General features: G+C 41.1%; 2 protein-coding genes across 3 annotated transcripts; one reads left to right on the forward strand and one right to left on the reverse strand.

The window, feature by feature from the left end:
* Positions 1–1,808: 1,808 nt before the first annotated feature.
* On the reverse strand, positions 1,809–11,974 carry MRPL36 (mitochondrial ribosomal protein L36). Of its 2 annotated transcripts, none has more exons than XR_007200389.1 (2): positions 11,875–11,974; positions 1,809–6,827 (listed from the first exon to the last, which is right to left on the reverse strand). XR_007200389.1 is itself a non-coding variant. In XM_048289293.1 (2 exons), the coding sequence occupies exon 2, from the start codon at positions 11,738–11,740 to the stop codon at positions 11,429–11,431; it is 312 nt and encodes a 103-aa protein (XP_048145250.1). In that variant the 5' UTR covers positions 11,741–11,750; positions 11,875–11,974; the 3' UTR covers positions 11,046–11,428. The 2 variants fall into 2 exon arrangements, 1 of the variants encoding a protein (XP_048145250.1); XM_048289293.1 differs by lacking the exon at positions 1,809–6,827 and adding an exon at positions 11,046–11,750.
* Positions 11,975–11,983: 9 nt separating this feature from the next.
* NDUFS6 (NADH:ubiquinone oxidoreductase subunit S6) lies at positions 11,984–19,223 on the forward strand. Its single transcript, XM_048289292.1, has 4 exons — positions 11,984–12,168; positions 13,204–13,257; positions 17,116–17,238; positions 19,077–19,223. Exons 1-4 carry the CDS (start codon positions 12,022–12,024, stop codon positions 19,140–19,142), a joined length of 390 nt encoding a protein of 129 aa, XP_048145249.1. The 5' UTR covers positions 11,984–12,021; the 3' UTR covers positions 19,143–19,223.
* The last annotated feature ends 1,322 nt before the right edge of the window (positions 19,224–20,545 follow it).

Genomic DNA, 20,545 nt, shown 5'->3' on the forward strand with positions numbered 1-20,545 from the left:
TACTATTTTCCCTCTTTATAGCAGAAATGCTCAGAAATAATATAAAGTAGATGCTTCAAATTATGTTTTCTGTGACAGAAGTTAATTCTAAAGTAAGTATTCCATGAAAGAGAAACAGAGAAAACATTTTTACATGTCTATCATTTGTCCTTAGAGGACACAAAACAAATATGTTTTTTAAAGCTTGACACTGGTATTATTCTGTGTGGCCTGCGGCTATATGCTTTTTCCAGTTTGTAGAATTGAAGGATAAGAAAACAGCTTTGCATTAAGAGGAACACATTGTACAGGTTAATCATAACCATGCAGAAATCAAAATGCTGCCAACAAAATAATGGCGTACTAGTGCCAAGGGAGTCACCAGGATGACTGTGAGGGAAGCTGTGGGAGAATAACAACTCCTTTGCATGTCGGGAAGTATTTCAGGCATGTGCTTCTAAATTAATTATTGATGTGGCTGAAACAGAAGTTTTTACTACTGTCGACAATAGCAAATACTCGTAAAAATTTAATTGGCTAAAAGTTAATTTCAGTGTACCTCAATCATGAAATGCATTAATTGAGAAGAGCCTTTTTTAAGATGTTTAAATTTTAAAAGGAAATAAAGCAGAAAAGCAGAATCAGGCAGGGGAATTTAACAAATGTAAATATGTTGACAGAAGTGAGAGTCACTGCCTAGTCAATATTGTATCAATTAACCAAATTAACAGTAGTCCCAAATGAGAGCTAAGTAAAATGGCATGATTTTCTAGTTAGTCTGACTCATTCCCATTATCCATTATGTGTGTACATTAGTGTGTACAAAACAGACAAACTAAAAAGCAGTGCCACAGAAAATGTGGAAGAATTAGACAAAATAGTGCTTGTAACAATTTTAAATGCTCTAAATCCATTAAATAATAAATAAATCATAATTTGTACCGGTGACAGTTGCTACTTCTTCAAGGAGAGTGGCTAGTCCGCTTCCAGCTACCAGCTCTCCTTAGGCTGCCGTGGGAACATCTGAGAATCACTTATCTATATTGTAAACAAATAGCATCCCAAGACATTGGTAGAAGTACTTCCAGATTTCCAGTTTAGCTAGTCAAACTGTAAAAAAAAAAAAAGTGAACACAACCAAATTTTTTTTGTTAAGATGTGTGACATCTGACGCTGAGACTGACCTAACTGCAACCATAGACTTTTTAGGTAATACTGACACTAAGATTTTAATTCAGCATAGCTGAATAGCATAGTATAGTCATATTTAAATAATTGGAATGGAAAGCTACATACACTATCGGAGGGATAAGCTTGTAAAATATTTTTCTCTTCACTTACGGAGTTTATATTTTTAGCCCTAAGCGTGTAACATCTTGATACCTCTGAGAAGCTGTTGAAAAGAATCTGTTCAGAGAGGACGACATAAAAGGTAAGAGCATGCAATTTTATCACTGGAGTATCAGGACAGTCTTTAGTTCCCTTTGAGGGACTTGGGTAACCCAGAAAAAGCTCATATGGTTGCTATGCCTGTCAAGTGTCTGAACACAGCAGTAAATTCACAGAAATACCTGCAAAGGCCACTTGTCCTACAAATTCCCCATATAAGAAACTGTGTGGTGAAGCTTCCTTTGACACTGCTGGGGAAATCATGGAGGAGCTTACAAGAAAGTGTTCAGAATGCTGTGAGGTTCACTGTCACTTCTGTATTTTCTCTTTCTCAACAGCAGTGAGACTGTAGCATTTCAGTGAGCACCACTGCTGGCATACAAGCTCATCTGATGTTCTGTCACCACTGTTTATTACATAAGGTAGCACCCAACAGAAAATGATGCAAAACTTATTTTATTTAATTATTTTAATGGTCATACATAAGGCAGTGTTTTTTTAAAAGCTAACAATCCTTTCTTATTGAACTTTCATTGTTAAAATACAAAATGTTGTTGATTGGTAAACGGTAGCTCTTAGCTTTGAGCCATAAACACACATGAAACAAATTATTTGGATTAAACTGTACAGGAGATTGTCCTGAGATCATTTCAGCTATGATGTTTACATGTATAAAAGACAGATACACCCCTTATGCTGTATCATTTTGTGGCAACTATGGTCATCCAACAGGTTACACAAAGCTCTTTCCCACTGTAGTTTATGTGAATGATTACCACAATGCACTACAGTAAATTTGCCCAAAATATTTCTAGACCCCACGTGGGTAAAAGTCTCATTCACTTTCATCCTATGGTTTGGAGACCTGTACATATAATCACTTTCAAGAGAGTTAAAAAATTCAGACCAGGTAATAAACTATAAAAGAAGAAGAACCAATAGATGATCTTTTTTTTGTATAGTTTTACCAATACTGAGAATACAATATCACTATAACTAGATCTAACCAATAATATTATCCATTGAAAATACATTACATACAGTGTGAAGTTTGAATTTTTTAGCAGCAAATTTTTCTACTGTGCTTACAAAAAGGCTACAATACATATAGCCAGTGGAAAAAGCATTAAGCAGTATGTGTTCCTGTTTAACTGAGGCTGGGATACTTATTAAAAGTCTTCTGAAGCAGCTTATTTGTACAGAAGCTCAAGATTTTGCCAGAAAAGGCTGCTTCATGGGTTAATGTATTCACCTATAAATAAAAGCAGTGACAGCTCTCCTGTCAGTACATGCTGATGGACGGTTCCTTTTTCCACCATTACAGCCTTGTGAATGTGGGAAAATTAATTTAAGTGGTAGTTAATTTCTAATGAATTTCATTCAAGCGGTTAATATGGTCCCTTGATGTTATGGTAACCTTCATGGATCATTGCATTATGTAAATAAATTCTACTTTATGCTGGTTTATTAAAAAAAGAGGAAGATTGGTGAGTCCAGTCAAACCCTCACATATACAAACCTGCACAAAATTTCTTATGAAATTGCTGAAAATAGACTGTTTGAGAGGAATGCACTTGATATCCTACAAAGCATACCATTCATCTTTATAAGACATCTAATTTTTATATAATTTTGGCAGGATCATCTATTATTTGGAGCTGAGAACAAGACTTTTGGGAAGGAAATCCTCTTCACTCAAAATGGTATTACAAATGCAGCTTGCGTGTCCTTGAGGGACTCTCCAAGCCCTTAGACCAGCTGTCTTGCACAAGCATGAATCATTGCACAGGTTTCCCATATCCCAGCTCCCACCTTATTCCCTCTTCTAGGGGGAGACCTCTGACAGGGCATGCTCTGAGGAGGATGTATCCATGGCATCTTACTCCTTGAAGTCACTCAGATGGCCAGTGAGTTGTTTAAAGGCAATCCTAAAATATGTAGGGTGAGGTATGTTTCCAAGAAACATGAGGTAGACATTCATCTGTCACACTGGCAAACCCAAAAATATTTGGGAGGACAGAATTATATAAAATATTTCAGGAAAGATTAACTCAAAAGGTGTATGGTGTAGTCAATAATGTCCAAGAATGTATGAGAGGGAATGCTTGTAGGCAGAGGCAATATCTTTTAAAAGACAATTGAGACAGTTGGAAAAAAAGCTGGTAAGCTTTGGCATATGTGAGAATGACTTGTCTACTCAAAAGCTTTCCTGTTTTTTTCCAACAATATCAGTGATCTCATAAAATATATTACCTTCCTTACAAGCCCTTTCTCACAAATTCAAACATTACACAAGAGAGTTATTAGGATGATGAGAGGAGCAAAAGTCTGCTTCATGAAAAGACTTGTTCAGCTTAGGAAAACAAAGACTGAGAAAGGACATGGGAGCTACCTAGAAATAAGTATCAAGCAGATAAATTCTCCAGGAACAGCAGTGCTGTTTAACAAAAAAAGATAATGTTGGTGTGAGTATAAACAAGTCATAAATAAATGTAAAGCTGGAGTTAGAAGAAGATTAGGAAGAAGAGGGAAGTTCTAGATTGTCTGAAGTCATGTTAGCAAAAGGCACTTAATTTTCAATGCAGAATTCAATGTATTTATTTAAATAATATTAAGTAGTTGCCAGAATAGCAGGGAGTTGGAGTAATGTGTATACATCGCCTTCACAACTTTTTCCATTGATCACCATTCTGGAGACAAAATGTCCTAGAGCTGACTATGACCACACTCCTCATAGGCAGCACCTTTCCATGCCTGGAGAGAATACAGCTAGGTCATGGTTAAGGAGACCCTAAATGATGAATGTTTCAAAGGCCTTAACACCAATGGCCTTCACCTCGTGGCCCTGCCAACACAGCTCTCTGCCCTGCTGCTCGTGCCACACACAGACACTGTCTGATTCACGCTTGGCACCCAGCTACACCACCTCTCCCTGTGAGCCTTAATATGAGATCCACTTAGTTTTGCTCTTCACTTTTTCAAGCAGTATCAAGGGATGCACCTGAAACTCAGCAGAAAGGATCGTCCATAACATTTTTTTTGTCTTTCCTTGCCTGTTTTTCCTCCTGACCATTCTTTGAACATTACACATTATATACCTTAAGTTCCTTGAAAAACAGCACTTTTTTCAAGGTGCCCAAGACAATGAGATGGGTGATTTGCAGTCTTGCACGTTTGTGCTTTTTTGGATAATGCTGAGAATGTATGCTGTGTGCAGAGGGCCATCATATGAAGCAATGTGAGACAGCAAGGCCAGCTGGAGTAGTACTGGACACCTGGGATGGCCTGAAGGAACCAGCCATACTCTATGTAAGAGTATGACTAGCTACACTAGTCTAGACACTGAACTGTTTCTGAGTCTGGATTTTGTCTGAAGAAAGCATCCTGGAAACTCTCTGTCACTGATGCAGGGCAGATGATCAAGTGAACAAGACGCAGGAGCAAAAACCAAAGTGGTTCAAACAGACTCATGATATGCCTTATGAATCAAAACTAAAAAAAAAAAAAAAAAAAAATCCTAGTATATGTACATGAATTCACAGCTGCTTGAGTAACATGTCAAAACACAACTGCAAATGGGAATCACCATGAAATGTGAATGTCTTTCACTGTGGTTTCAGGGATATTTAGAGAAGTGGTACATACCCTGTTTTTTTAATTAGTGATTCAGGTGTGATATAGATCAAACACTGATAAATTCAGGGTAAAAAAAATCAGCAAAGTAGTAATAATGATAATGGAGCAATGGGGAGAAGTTCATGCTGCTTAACACACTGAATCTACTGAAAACATTTTCATTTTGTTACCTTCAAATGCAAAGTCATACATCTAGAAATGAGACATCGCAGCTACACCTGCAGAAGAGAGCTGTGTCAAGCACAGGAGAAGTGTTAAGCAATGTAAACCCTTTACAGGTCATAAAAACCAGACAGCAAACAAATTCTTTACAGAAATCCATAGCAATGATGTGATCTTCCAATGAAGGAATCAGATTACTGAGAACAAAATTCAGGAGCACTTTAACCTCAGTGCTCAGCATCATTAAGGTAGATTCTACCTATAGTTCCTGTGTCCATATTTTAAAAAGAAATGAGAGGAGGGTACAGGGAACAGAAATATCCAAAGGTTAGACAAAACATTTTATACTGAGAAAGATTACTAATCTGATTATCTTAACAAAAGGTTGAAAGGGTGACTCAAATTTAGTGACTGCCTTTTGAAGGAAAAATACAGGAATCTAAGAATGAAAAGCTCAACAAAATTTGGTAACTGCAAATTAAAGCAAACAAGCTCACCTTTTTTCCAGTGAAGTGACACTATTTTGTAACATAGTTGTGTGACTGGCTGCTCATCTATCCACTACTCATCTACCCAACTCCAGAGCTGTGGTCTCTGGCTGCAGCTGTGTTTTAGATTCCATGTCCTACCTCTGGTAGAACAGAATTCTTCAGCCTACAGGTTAAGTCCCAGGTTACCATTTCATATTTACTGTATTTTCACTCACTTAAATACATCAAATAAGTTCTTTTTTCTGTGACTACGCAATTGGTGATCAGGATGAATGACCAGACAACATAAAACCAACTTGTTATTTAATAGCTAGATGAGCGTTCAAAGCAAAACCGAAGTATGTGGCACACAACCTAGAGGCAAAAGTTCTTATCTAAAGCCTGAAGATCCTATGAAAGTGACCTGTTTTAGAAATCCCAGTCACTGCTTTTAAAATACTAGCCTCCTAGTACGAGTCCCTTTTAAAACTGTGTAAACTCTGGCACTTCTTGCTCCAAGTCTTCTCCTCATTACCAATCTTTAATCATGTACAACGGAGAGGCTTGCATTACTCCCTGCCTGTTTTTTTGCTTACTTTTAACCACTAAATGGAATCAATCTATTTTAGATCAAATGACTTCACAAAGTTCACTTTTTATTCCTTTTTGCACAATGTGGCATATGAGCACAGGTGGCTTCTTGAAAATGCTGCTTGTTTTCAACACTTTATTCATATTTACAGACAACAGATTTCAAAGTCTGATGCACAAACTTCTAGGCGAAATAGCGAATTTTTCATTTCTGGAGGCAGGTGGATAACTCTAGCAAGTGACAGCTTCATCTTGGGTGCCAATATTCTCTCTGTACCAACTTTCATCATTTTTAGATCAGGTTCAGTGTCTTCACTGTGATGAAGCTCTTATAAAGATTGCTGCCTCCACTGCAAGTGGGATACGGAGCAATAACGAAACTGCTGCAGTTTATCTCCCAGAGGTATAGAAGTAAAACACCACCACTTACCTAAATAAACTGGGCTGTAAAGTGTGACAGTTCAATAACAGCTTCATGGGCAGTTCACCTATTCCTACAGGAAGCTAAATTCAGTCCTGGAAAGCAGAGGAGACTGGACAGGTGAGGGCATGCCCCCTCATAGGTGTGGATTTCAAGATCCAAATTAATAATCTGGTGAGCTGTAATAGAAAGAATGCAAGCATTTAAATGTATAATCAGTTTTATTAAACTGAGTGGGATTGCTTTATCCATAACTTCAGTTTTAAAAATAATTTGATAGTTTTCAGCTGTGTATATCAAGGGTGTGTCCACCCTTGCTGATTCAGAACTTTGCAATATGGTGATGCTGCCGATAAACATAAACCAGCTTTGGTAACGAAACCTCCTTAGTGCACGGAGCTCACTGAAACCACAGGAAGACCTTGGCGTTACATAGAAGATGCTCTGAACAGTGCCTGCAGTAGCATGTTGTGTCTGCACTGTTAAACAAAGAGGAGAAAGCAGCCCGGCTTCTCACTTTCTTTTCCATTGTTTAAGAGCATTTACATTTTTGCTTTTTATTTTTATTTATATTTTTTTGTTTAATTTCACCTACTTCACCTCTACAAATAAAGAAAAAATTCCAATTGTTAATACTCGGGAAAAGCATTAGCAATTGCTCTGAAATATCACTTTCTGGTGCTTTTCTTTTTTTTAATGAAATAATTGGAAGAACAATATTGTGTCTACATAACTCAAAAATAGCTGTTATTTTAACTGAGTGTGGGAGACTGTGGTGGTGTCAGAATCTGGAACAGTCACCCGTCAGTCAGCTAACCTCAGGGTGTACTGCCTCCATCCGAGCAGACACGGCTTCTCGGTACTGTAATTCCTAAAGACTTCTCCCTCACCTGTCATTTTTGAAGAGCTATTGTCCTGAATTCAGCAACCAATACTGTAATTCCCATACACACAACCACAGACAAAGTCTGACAGTCATTAATATACATGAGCTCTAAGATTTATCCTCCAGTTGACCTAAATACATCTCTACCTGTTGGCATATCAGGAATCTGACAATCTCATTCCCTAGAACAGTTCTAAGGAGTTAAGCAAGTTCAGTCGCTCACAATTGCAAATGATTTTCATAATTGTACAATGGAGACAGTCACAGGAGCCATCAGTTGTCACGTTCCCACTCCACTGTGGGGATTTAAAGAAGAATGAAGATTTTCTGGAGGGGGTAACCTAGACATGTAAGAATTAGGAAACCAAAAACTGAAAATGTAATTGGAGCCTGAGCCTTATTTCAGTTTTCACTGTAGGAATTCTTCTACCTGTGTTATTGGGTACTATTTTCCCCCCTAAACCATTTTATGTTCTCGCTGCGCTCTTCTTATCATTCCCCTCCCTTTCAGCTTCAGGAGGGAGAAATAAAAAAGAAAATGCATATAATTAAGGAATTGGTATTTTTAGTATTTCAGGACTAAATTTTTGGCCTGGGTAACTTAAGTAGTTGTTGTGTACCCTATCCTTTGCCAACAGCTGTTTAGGTAGCACAACATTCAGAAGGTCTGTAATGAAGGCTGTGAACCCTTAGCTACCAACCATGAGGCTACTGGCTGACATTATTTCACCTGCTCATTTTGCAGGTGCTGTAAACAAACCTAAAACAAACATGCATCACCCCCAGCTATAGTCACCTTCCTCAAGTCAGTCAAATTACAGAAAGCTATAGAATCTGATTTTTTTTAGAACACCTCTCTTAACAGTTTGTAGATGTCAACTAAAAAATGGTACTTACAAGTGTGTGATACCAGTACTCCTGCCTAACAGATGGAAAAATTGAGACAAAGGCAAAATTACCTTTTCAAGATTATACAGCAAGTCAATAGCAGAGTACAATTACAATTCAGAGCCTTCTAGTTTCTAATCCTATAATCCTCTTTCCAAAATCTATTAAGCACAACCAAATATGCTGTTTCAGTGATGACCATGAATGCTCCATTCTTTTGAATACTCCACCCCAGGTACCACAAACTGACTGTTCAGACAATGACATATGAATTGTTTACAGCCATGATAAACATTTGAGTTCAAATTACTTCAATCTCAAGTTTCTGACCAGTAGCCCTACATCCGAAGGGTTTAATAAGGAAAAAATTTTTCCTCATTGTAAGTTGTTGAAACAAGCTGCTCAGTCAGCATTGTATAAAAACTTGTCTTAGGCTAAAGGGGGAGATGAAAACAGTAATTTGTACCTCCCTCTGCTGCACAGTAATCCTAGCCCTAAATTTCACTCATTTTCTGAGTGTAGACTGTATTTGACACCAGCCTGGCAGAGTGAACTTGTCCTAGGGTCCTACACATTGCTGAATTCAGAAAGTCTGGCCAGACTGCAGCTCCTCACCCTGGCAACTCACACTTGCAGGTCTCTCTTAACCATCTGACACTGCTCTTGGCAAGAGAGCCCTGGTTTGAATTGCTCCCCAGTGACCCACCAGCACAATTTGTCTTGTACCAGTGAGCTGCCTTTTCCTGACAGAACCAAGGGGCTGGATGAACTATTTGAGAGGCACTAAGACCAGCTGACAACTGTCTTTCCTAAAAAACCCAACCAACCAACAGACTCTCACTTCATTTCATGTCTAATCCACAGCTCAGTCCTTATTATCCACCAGAAAAGCGGGTAGGGCTGGAAATCACTGTTTTTTTCTGGACATAAATACACTGTTTACCTTACAGGTGTACCAATAGTTAACCTCACAAGGTATCACAGAGGTTCACAGCACACAGGCCTTTTCTTCTGCTGGAACAAAACACACACCTAGGAATGTGTACCACTAACACTGAGAATCAGAGCTTTTAAAATCTTCAGTTCCTAAGATTAAACTGATTAACATGTTTAACTGTCAAGGCATGTTAAAGGTGTAAAATATTTCCAAGAAATTTCTGTGCTTACATTTTATTTTCATGCACAAGCTGCGGGTGTTTAGAAAACAGTTGCTCTCTTTCATGAGTGTCCAAATTTCAATCAAACCTTTTGAAGTACAGCAAGTTTTACACTACTTCAAGGTTCTTTGAGTAGCCTTACACATTTTGATTCAATCTGTCCCTCTTTAGTTAGATGAAGCTAGCCCTTTCTCTCTCCCCTCATTGCCATGAATTCGTTTGAACCCCCCCTAAGATGGATGCATATGTTAACTAACCTGCTCCTCTCTCTCTCCAAACCCACATTCCCAGTGATAAGAGAAAAGATAAACCACCCAACATATGGAAAACCAGTCAATAATTATTGCCTCTGCTTAGCCACAGCTTTCCAGGTTTAGATTCGCATTGTCTACAAGCACCGAGTAAAAATGTATTAATTATAAAAGTTACTGCAATTGTAAAGTTGTGGAATTGTAACTGGGCAGAAAAGGCCTTCAAGTCATCATACTGTTCAATGTTACAGCAACTTCAAACACAGTGCTCAGCCAATTTCACCTTTCAAGAAAGGTACTCACAGTACTCTGGCAAACTTGTAGCTATAACAGGACAGTTGTCCAAAAGTTTAGTTTGGTACCATTTGCTAAGAACTTGCAGTTCAGAGGAAGATCAAACGCTCCTGCCTCTAGCAGAGCCATGTTCCTCAGAGAAGCGTAAGAAGCACCACTGGGGACTGAAGCAATTTTGGCTCTAATTAATTAATGGGTGCCAATCCACTAGTTTGCATTCAACATTATGCTTGGCCATATGACCTCCGAGGCATTACTGCTCTCAGTCATTCACTCCACACCTGTTAGGAGAATTGTTTCAAGGTTCACAAGAAAAAAAGAATATTCTTAAGCCTAACCAATCTATGAGAGCAAGCCTAAAGCTTTGCAGAATCTTAAGTTAGATGGAATCTGAAATTGCTATTTTGATCTTCTTTATGTAGACTCTACCCAAAATGGTTTACAATCTCCACCCAAAAGGTCACGATTCCTTGGTTCTTTGGGTTCAGATTTGGGAAACTGTAGAATAGCAGGTACAGTGTCAAGAGAAGACTTCTGTAGGGAAGATAAGGCTGTGAACACTGTGAATGGTCAATATATCATTAAGTGAGGACTTAAGACACTAAAACCTTAAAAAGTGTTTATAACTTTATACTGGTTAAAATACCACCATCACCCTTCAAAACCCAATGATAAGCAGCAAGGGTTTACACTGGCATTACTGAAGCTACTGGGGATTATGTCAGCTATGACTCAACAGTTTAAAAAAAATTGCTACCTCACCTATGAACCAAGCCAAAAGCTAGAACATTATCTGTCAATGTAACATGATTCATACCATTTGGTACTCAAGAGTCCACCTGAGTTTAAAACTCTTGGCTCTGTTATCAACATCTTGGGGGGCAGAGGAGTGTTTAAGAAAAAACCCACAGTATATTGTAATAATGAACATCAATGGAGTTTATTTTCATTTTGCTTTAATTAAACTCAAATGCACCTCAGAGTCCAGTGATCCAGCTTCACCCTTACTAATTTAGCAGTGCGGTGATTTTAAGGCTTCACGACTAAGATGACAAGAGGTCCTGAAGGCTGTTATTTCCCACTTCAGTTCTCCGCATCCACGGCCTGAAGTTCCGGAGCGGGCCGTCAAGATCGCACCTCGCTCTAGGTGTGCGTTAAGATGGAACATTGCCGCACGCAGCACTTTGCCATCCGTGTCCCCAGCAGGCAGCTCCTGGCGGCCGCGGGCAGCTGGTGACAGGGACACGGCAGCGGGGGGCTCGGGGCCCGGCACCAGCTCTGCGCCCTGCGGCTCCCGGCCGGCGCTACCCCTTGCGCTGCTTGTGCCGGGGGTTGCTCCTGCAGCACACGTAGAGCCGCCCGCGCCGCCGGACGAAATAGCAGTCCTTGCAGCGCCTCCTCAGCGCCGTCTTCGTCTTCAGCCCGGCCAGCAGCGGCGGCAGCGGCGGCCCGGGCGGCGGCGGCACGGCCAGCAGCCCGCGGGGCGCCCGCCACGGCGGCGCGGCCCAGCCCCCAGACACCGCGGGCGGCCCCGCCGCACGCCCCCACGGGGCCAGCGAGCACAGCGAGCGCAGCGGGGCGGCCGCGGCGGCGGCCCTGAGCAGGAGGGAGAGCATGCTCGGCGCCCTGCGGGGACAGCGCGCCGGTCAGGACACACGCACCACTCCCGCTTCCCTTCTCCTCTCCCGCCGCTGCGTCCCCACCACCCCCCCCCCCCCCGCTGAGGACACCCGCCCCGCCGCCCACTCACCTCACCCCTCACCGCCCGCGGCCTCACGGAAGGCGCCGATCGCCGCCCGCGGCCACGTGTCCGCCCCGCCGCCGGAAGCGCGCGCAGGGACCGGGGCGGGGCGAGGGCCGTGCCCGCCTGACCGGGAGTCACGTGGGCAGCGCGAAGATGGCGGCGCCCGCCGCGACCTTCCTCTGGCTCCTGCCGCGGAGCCGCCCGCTGCTCTCCCGCCCGGGGCTGGCTGCCGCCGCCGCCGCCCGGCCCTACGGTGTGCGGGCCTCCGACACCGGCGAGCTGGTGACGCACACGGGGCAGGTGAGCGCGCGGGGCCCGGTGCTGCCGCCCCTCCGCTGCCCGGGGAGGGCGGCGGGCGCGTCCCGCCGGTGCCTGCAGGGAAATCGCGCCGGGGCCGCGAGCAGCGCGCTGGTGTGGTGTGATGTGATGTGATGTAACGGGGAGGCTTTGGTTGGACATCAGCAGGAATTTCTTCACAGAAAGGGTGGTTAGGCATTGGAATGTGGTGGAGTCGCCGTCCCTGGAGGTGTTTAGGAAATGGCTGGATATGGCGCTTAGTGCCATGGTCCACTTGACACGGTGGGCGTTCGGTCACTGGCTGGATTTGATGATCTCAGAGGTCTTTTCCAACCTCATTTATTCTGTGAGTCTCCGTTCAGTGCGCACAGTGAAAATTCATGCTCCTGGATGATCCGTACGCAGGAGGTACGCGCGGTTTCGGAAGAAAACAAAAAAATCCCTGTTAATCAGGTTCGGGGTCCTTGGCCATTTCTGAGCTTTCTGCTCCGAATCCGGCTTGTGACCCAGCCGAAGAGTTGACAGGCGGAGGCACCCTTGTGTCAGTGCCTTGTAACTCTACGGTGCCTCTTTTGCAATGGAGAAGCTGAGCATGAGGGCGAGGGAGGCTCGTGTGGTGCCTTGAAGAGATGTGAGACAGGATGGCTGGTGGAGCTAACCTGGGAAAGCTCGCACTGTGGTTATTTACCTGAATAGAAATAAATACAAAACCTGAATTTCCCACCTGACAGGTATCAGTGTGAGATCAAGGAATAGCATTTTAAGTAACACGTCTATGTTCACCTCTGCAATCAGAGCTAAGGTTTCTGTTTACTGGCTTTCATGCCACCCCCCACACCACCAGTTTCTTTTTCTTTTCTGCTTTCCAACGTGGAATTTATTTTCTTGTGTGAGAGAAATGAAAGCTACTTCTGTATGCTACATGCTTGTAAGGTGATAATGTTTGAAACTAAGTAAACAGTTCAAGCTATCTATTTTCTAAGTCTATGTTTATAGTTGCTGCTCTTTAAATAAGATCAAGTTTATTTTACACTCTAGGTATATGACGAGAAGGATTACAGAAGAGTTAGATTTGTTGGACGACAAAAGGAGGTAACTCATTCTACTTTTTCTCATGGGGGAAGGGATAGTTTGTGTTTTTTTTTTTTTCTTTGTACCTGATAGAAGTGTTTTCAATCTCATTGTCATTAAAAAAACCCCAACAACCAAGAAAATAACTAAAACCAAACCCTACAACCAAAACCAATCAACCAACCAACCAAAACCGAAAAACCCCTACCAAATCCAAACTGCTTTGGATTGTGGGTTTCAGTGGGGCTTTTTTTGTCACTACAGTGAAAATTTTTTTAAGGCAGTTTATAGTAGCTTTTGTCTACTTCCCTGCTTTTGATAGACTTGGAAAACTCAACTTGCTCTACATCTGTTAAGTGCTTGCATTTGTTGTTAGAGTTGTAGGCATTTGAGCATAACTTGGAATAGTTTTTGTTTCAAGCATGTGTTTTAATAAATTTTTAGTATGTTTTTAGTGCATTAACATTGAGAAAAATTACGTAATTAAATACTCTGCTGAATTGTTAATTTGTTTATATATCTGTTTACATATGTGTTTTGAAGCTTAATTTGCTTCTGTGTCATTAAAATTCCGATCTTTACCAAACTGAATTTTTAATGAGCCTGAGAAGCATTTGCTGCAAGTGGTGTAACAAATAAAAGTAAAACGTAGAGCATTCTGAAATAATGAAGCCTCAAATGCAAAGTCTAGTAATGCCAGCATCATCCAAGTGCAGTGCTGTGAAGGTGGCCCTGTTGCTGCTGCTTAAAATTTCACATATCCACTCTCTTGGTAAGTCTTTTAGCACTGAGGTTTTCTGTAATGATCAAGCAGCACAGCTCCATGAGGGATCTGCTGGTCTTTGGGATAGAAAGAGAACTGTGTCAGCTAAATTGTATTCCTCAATGCCTGAGCCTTTGAATAGTGCCTTAATGATGTAAATGTTTATGTGTAGCAGAGACATTAAATATAAGGTGTGGTAGATTTTTAATGTAGTTGCATATAATTATTCTCTTCCTAAATTAACCTGAACTAATTACACTGATTTCCGAGTTTTCATGTTGAGTTTACCTCACTGTGTGACGGGTACAATTTAACTCACGCTGTGTGACAAAAATGGGGATTCTACACATGAAATAATTAAATGAAAATGTCACTTAAAATGCTGAATTAGCTTACTTCAGGGAGGATAGTTGGCAAAGTAGGTCTCTCCCAAGTGTACTGCCTGCATCTCTGCTACTTATCTTACTTTGTAGGAAATGCTCCTTAAGCCTAATTCTCCACGGGGCAGTGGTCACTCCAATGTGCTTTGCCATCAGGTAATTTCAGACTCCATGTGGCGTGGAACACCCAGGGTTTTCAGTTCAGCCCACTTCTTCCTTCTCTAGCAAAAGCCAAGCTCTAAGTCTGCTGAGCATGGTTTAACGCTAAGTTTTAATGGTGAAATTGGGACAAAATTTGCATGTTAAATACTTTGAAAGATGTGTGTCTATTAATAGGATCTCTCTCTAGGGGCTTTGCCATTATGTGACAGTGTGTTTCAGCTGCCAATATTAGGGTTGACAGCTGTGTCTGTAGTCTGAATGTTGCCTTGTTTCTGAAGCAAAAGCTCTCCTGGTGACTGTTCTTTCTCAGTCACATCTTCCCTTTGCCTTCAGTGTGGTCCAGGTGGTTGAGTCCTGCTTGGGATCAGCCCAGTCCAGCCATGGCAGCTTTCCTGTCTGGGGATGCAACTTCTGGACTCCCCCAGTCAGGGTGTCTGGGCCTGCGTGCTTCACTTGGCCAGGGACATGGCCTAGAGCATGTGCTTATTGTCCCCTCGCTTCTGCCAGCCTAGTTGTTAGTGAAATCCATGTGTTTTAGCTAAAATCATTGTTCTCTGTGGAGAACCATGGGTTAGTGCTCTCTGGCAAGGGCCTAAAGCAAGAAGCTGTGAGGAAACTGAGCATGACAACTGCTAAACTGCATCTGCCACAGTCCAACCAGGTCATCCTGCCCTTCTGTAATCCCTGAGGTAGAGCAGGACCTATTTCAACACTGCCATTCCCTCTTCAGCTCTACCCTTTCATTGGGCTGGTGCAGCAGCTGAAGATGTGAGGAAGACTCGCCTCAGTGCCTTCCCTGTAGATCTTTGGACCTGGATCAAATCCAAGTTTGGTTTTATCTGTTTGGTGTCCCAGACCATGTACTGGCACAGGCGGATAGGTGGGAAGAGGAAGAAACGAAATTGTCAAACTGGCACTGTGGCAGGAAAAAAATAGCCCATTGATTTATGCTTGGAGCAAGACACATCTGGATGTGCTGAGGGAATCAGCCCCTTCATGCTAAGTACTGCTGTGCTTTAGTTGAAGGGGTATGTTGTAACTGCAGCCACTTGGTTTTTTTGTTTCTTTTGTTTTTTATGGCATTTTTTTCCAGTGAATTCCTAGACTGTCTCTTGTTTGGTAGGCTGAACCACAGACAGGTCTTAGGTATACAGTGGATGGGAAGTTTTTGCTTCCCTTTCTTCACGTAAGTACCTTTTGTGGTTAAGAAATGTTGAGATGAGTGGAGTTCTTGCTTCTAATCTTGAAGCAAAGGTGTATCAAGATTTTATCTCCCTCCTCCTGTAGCACGAAATGAAGGATGCACAATTTTGAGCATTATTAGAAGCAGCAGTAAAAGTCCTTGCTCTTTGGCAGAAATTACATGACTTGTGGATGCAGGCCCCAGACAGTGAGGTTCTTGATGTTGCCAATTTCTTTCAATACCGAAACCTAATTTTTTGTTAACTTTTTTTAGCTATCCTCTTCTTTTGTTAAGGACAAATTCTTAGTTGGCAAATCTGAATTTTCCATTACTGTACCAAAAAACGCAGATTTTGGGGAGACTTAATGAGAGAGGCTTTGTGAAAGATGCTAAGGTGTTATGTAGCAGGATTATATAAAAACACCACTGTAGTTCCTAGGGATTTATGTAATGAGTGTGTGGCTGTCTTTTTCCCAAGAATCTCGTCTTTATTCAAATACCAGCATGTTTATGAACCTTAAACATAGAGAGCAGTAGATAGTGCCTCCTTTGGGTGTGCATAGTATTTGATACTTGTGTGTGTAACGTGGCCTTTGAAAAAGGTGGCCCCTCCTGGAGTACTTTCCCCTGAATTGTAGCAGTAGTTGTCTGCTCAGTGCAGACTTGGAAAGTATTGGAGTGCTGTAGGTCCAGCTGAGGGACAACCTGCTGTGTCACCAGCCTGTCCAGACGTGGATATGTTTTCTTGGCCATGCAGGTGTGCTCTAGGAAGAAGTCCTGCTTGTCAGTGATGTGCAGATTCAGAAAGTGTGCATGATGGATTTACAGAGTGGAGTAGTAGCATTTAGAGGTTTTTCGTTTTTTTCTGTGCTGAACAATTTGTCTTTCTGACTGTTGTTATGCACCACATTCATGTTTTCATGAGATTCCTGTGCAGTGATAGAAAAAGTTATATGGCTAGAGGCTCTAAATTACCAGCAGTTGTTTTATCTCATGCCTGACCTTACTTGTCTCACTATTATTTTTGAGTTTATCAGCAGAGATTCTTCTGCAATTTTATCATGTAGTCACTAAAGCAGAATGCAGTGTTGGTTAAATATCTTCTGTTCTTGTCTACTTGTTCCTGCTCACCTCGCTGCTGAATCTGCTGAAACCTGAGCACTGATGTGGCCTGTATTTCAGGGGAAAGTGGTTAGTTTTGCAGAGTTTAGTGTATAGTTCATTGATCTGTCTTATAGCAGAGCCTAAGAGTTGGTGGAGGAGTTGGGAAGAAACCTAAGCAGGAACTTCACAAAATGGCTGCAGCGGAACTGCCTCGGGAGGCAGCAAATAGCAGTTGCTTTCTGTTTGAGTGGGAATGGTATCTGAAAGCTTCCCTCTTTTTCTTACAGGTGAACAAGAATTTTGCAATTGATTTGATAGCAGAGCAGCCTGTGAGTCAAGTTGAAAGCAGAGTGATATCCTGCGATGGTGGTGGTGGAGCTTTGGGACATCCTAAAGTATACATAAACTTGGTAATGTCATTATTCTGCATATAGCATGTTTTGCCTGTACATTCTTTTTTTGTAAGATAATCTAGTTTTTGGAATGTTAGTTTAACAAAATAAAAGGAGTAACCACCTGAGGTGCTCATTTGATTTGGTGCCTGATATAAATCAGAAGAATTAGAGGGCTTCCATTTGAATTTACAGAAATTCCTTTTTGAAATTTTGGTTTGTTTAGTAGGACAGTATTTTTTAAAAAATCAGGTGAAGTAGTAAGAGCAACCACTGAGAGCAAAAATTAACATCCTTGCTCCTTGCTGCATTTTGGAACTCTTACTCTAATTATTTAAGTGCCACCATGTAGTTTGACCATACATTTGCAGTATTCTTAGGAATATGCAGTTTATTTTCAATCTTGCAAGTTCCAGGGGAAAAAAGGAGGCAAACCAAAAAAACCAACCCCTCTTTCAGTTTGTGGGAATCTTGGTAGTTCTGAAGACTGAATATTTCAATCATGGCCAGAGAATGAAGAATAAATGTTGTCTTACCCTCCTATTGACATTACTGATAATTTCCAGTGTATTCTTGTTCTCGAGAGTAAAAATATTGAAGCTACTGTCCTATAACCTTAGTTGATCCAGCTGTTGCTTGGGTACTGTTCTCAGGTAGACCCTGATTGCAGATGCTTAAAGTCTTTGCTTGCTCTCCAAAACTTTGACATTCCCTAATGCCTGAAAGAATGGTGGGGAAGAGCTGGTGTCCTCTCGTGTCAGTGTTGTTGTGACTTCTAACTAGAATCATAAGCATTTTTATTTTGAACACAGTAAGAACTTTGTAGTAATTCATTTTACATTATTCAAGGTCAAATGTTTTGTGACACTTAGGAAGGACATCAACCTTAACTTCTGCAGCACACTCCTGATCTTTATGATGATTTGTTTCACTTGTGCTAAGCTCTTGAAGAATTCTTTATATTTTGTGGATTTTGAGACCTTTTTTGTGTTTACAATCAAATTACAATTTGTCTGTGATTTAGTTATTGAAAAGTAAAGTCTGCAAACCAAATGGTATTAGATTAGCTACTTTTCCCTACTCCTAACAACTGAAATCCAGGCTTTTGGGAATGGAGGGGAGTTTGGATTTTTCAATTCTAATCCTTTATTAAGGGGAACCATGAGTTTAACTTTGTTTCGTGACTGGAAGTAGTTCTGTTGCTAAATAACAGAAGATCCCTGAGTATTTAACTGTATTGTGTTTTGTCATGTTAGGAAAGACTTCAATGACAGCTTCAAGTCAGTCACTCTTCAAAATTCTAAAAAAATACATGTATCTTTTTGAGAAAATAATGAAATTTTATACAGCAGTAATTGCTCCTTTTCTAGAAAGCACTTTCTTTCAGCATTTCTCATGGATTCCTACTGAAATTTTCTCCTTCCTACAACTAACTCTGTTACTGACTGAAATTCCTGTCTAGGAAGTGCCAAATCCTATTCTGTATTAAAATAATTGTGAAATGATCTTTTCAGAACATTGGAACAGATATGACTGAACTGGCTTAAGATGTCCAGTTTGGTAAAGGATCTTGTATTGCTGAAGAGATATCACTTGGTTTGACTTTTAACTTATATTGATGAAATTAGGCCTGGTAGTTGAAAGTCTGGCATAAGGCAAGCTGCATAGGATACAGAAATAAAGCATGAACCTCATACCATCATCTTTGCTTCCAGTGTTTCAAATAAGATTAAACTCTGTACTTTGGCTATATATATCGGTTTTAAGATGGCACAAATAAATAAGAGAAAAATTGTAATTTCGTAAAAGTTTTTTAAAGTGAAACTAGCAGCTGTTGTATTTTTATCTTTTTGCAGGACAAAGAGACAAAGACTGGAACATGTGGCTACTGTGGACTTCAGTTTAAACAGAAACATCATTGAAAGATTATCCCTGTGTGCTTGCAGATTTCTGTTCAGGTGTTAACGTTCAACCATAAATAAAAAATACATTTAGAAAGCCAAGATTTGTGTTTATCTTAACTATGGAAGGTCCACTCTGTATATTTTTAAAACCCAGCTTGTCAAGTATTTGAGAGCTGAATGGTATTACAATATCTGCTTTGTACTTAATTTAGTTTTCATGTTTGGCAGACTTCTTGCAGGCTTGGTAGTGGTGTTTGCCTGCAGACAGGTTTAGTTTGTACTGGATAGATATGTATTCTTTTCAACACTGAATGGGCTGTAACTGTTTACTGGGTGATTAATTATCCTAGGTCTTTGTCTTTTGTCACTATGTGACACTCTTAATTGGTTCATGGCCCAGTATCTATAGCTAGGTTCACAAATGGAAGTGCAAAGATATTACGATACTCAGCATTACAACACTCGCTCCTGGAAGCAAGATTGTCAGCCCTGAATTAAGCAGCTGCTCTTGCTACTTGTTTAAAGGAAACCACCAGTGCCTGGAATGGTAATCAGTGTGAGCTGGAGAACTACCTGAGCTGGCACGTGTGAAAAGTGAGGACATAACCATTTGCCCTTCATTTTGGGGGGGTGAGAGTGTATCTGGTTCTGCTTGGGATTCACACCCTTGAAACCTCTGTAGGAACTGGGACTTGCCAGACTCAAAGTAGGCATTGCTCCATTACAGGTGGTAGCTTCTGCTCCTTTAATACAGGTAACTTGACATTGTGAGCATCCACCTAGGCTGTGTGAGGCAAGTTGAGGGACGTATTTACCTACTTGCTTAATTTCACTTAGGTAGCATTCTGTCATGTGAGCATGACTTTCAAACAGGGCCTCTGTCTGCAGCAGAAGGGTCTGAGTTTGGTTTGGTCTTTGCTCCACAAAGCATTTCAGTCTGTTGTTAGTAAATTACCTTTTTTTTTTAAATGCTGGTGATGGAACATGGCCCCAGGGAGTAATTGCTGCTTCTCTAAAGTTTAACAGGGTAGGATTCTAAACCTGCTGTTTAAGTAGTTAGATTGATGTGGTTGTATCAAGTTGAACCAAATCATGTGGGCATAAAGCTGCTTAACTTGCTTGTGTCAATTTATAGACGAAATTGTACCAACTCAGGCTTAAAGCAAGGTCTGAATGGTTCTCTCTGTAGAAGTCACGTGTTTAGAGGCCATACTCCATGCGAGTAATTGCATGGACACCCCTCCTCTTTTTTCATTCACTCCACCTGTAAAAGCTTCACCTCTCTGTCTCTTCCCCTTATTCCTCCTTCCCTCACTTTTTCTCCTTTCCATTACTGCTGGTTTCAGTGATCATCTGGCCTTCAATTTATTCCTTGTAATGACCTAGATTTAGGAAGTACTAGTTAGAGTTATGTGTTGTTG

Source organism: Corvus hawaiiensis, chromosome 30 (assembly GCF_020740725.1).
Source record: "Corvus hawaiiensis isolate bCorHaw1 chromosome 30, bCorHaw1.pri.cur, whole genome shotgun sequence".
NCBI lineage: Eukaryota > Metazoa > Chordata > Aves > Passeriformes > Corvidae > Corvus > Corvus hawaiiensis.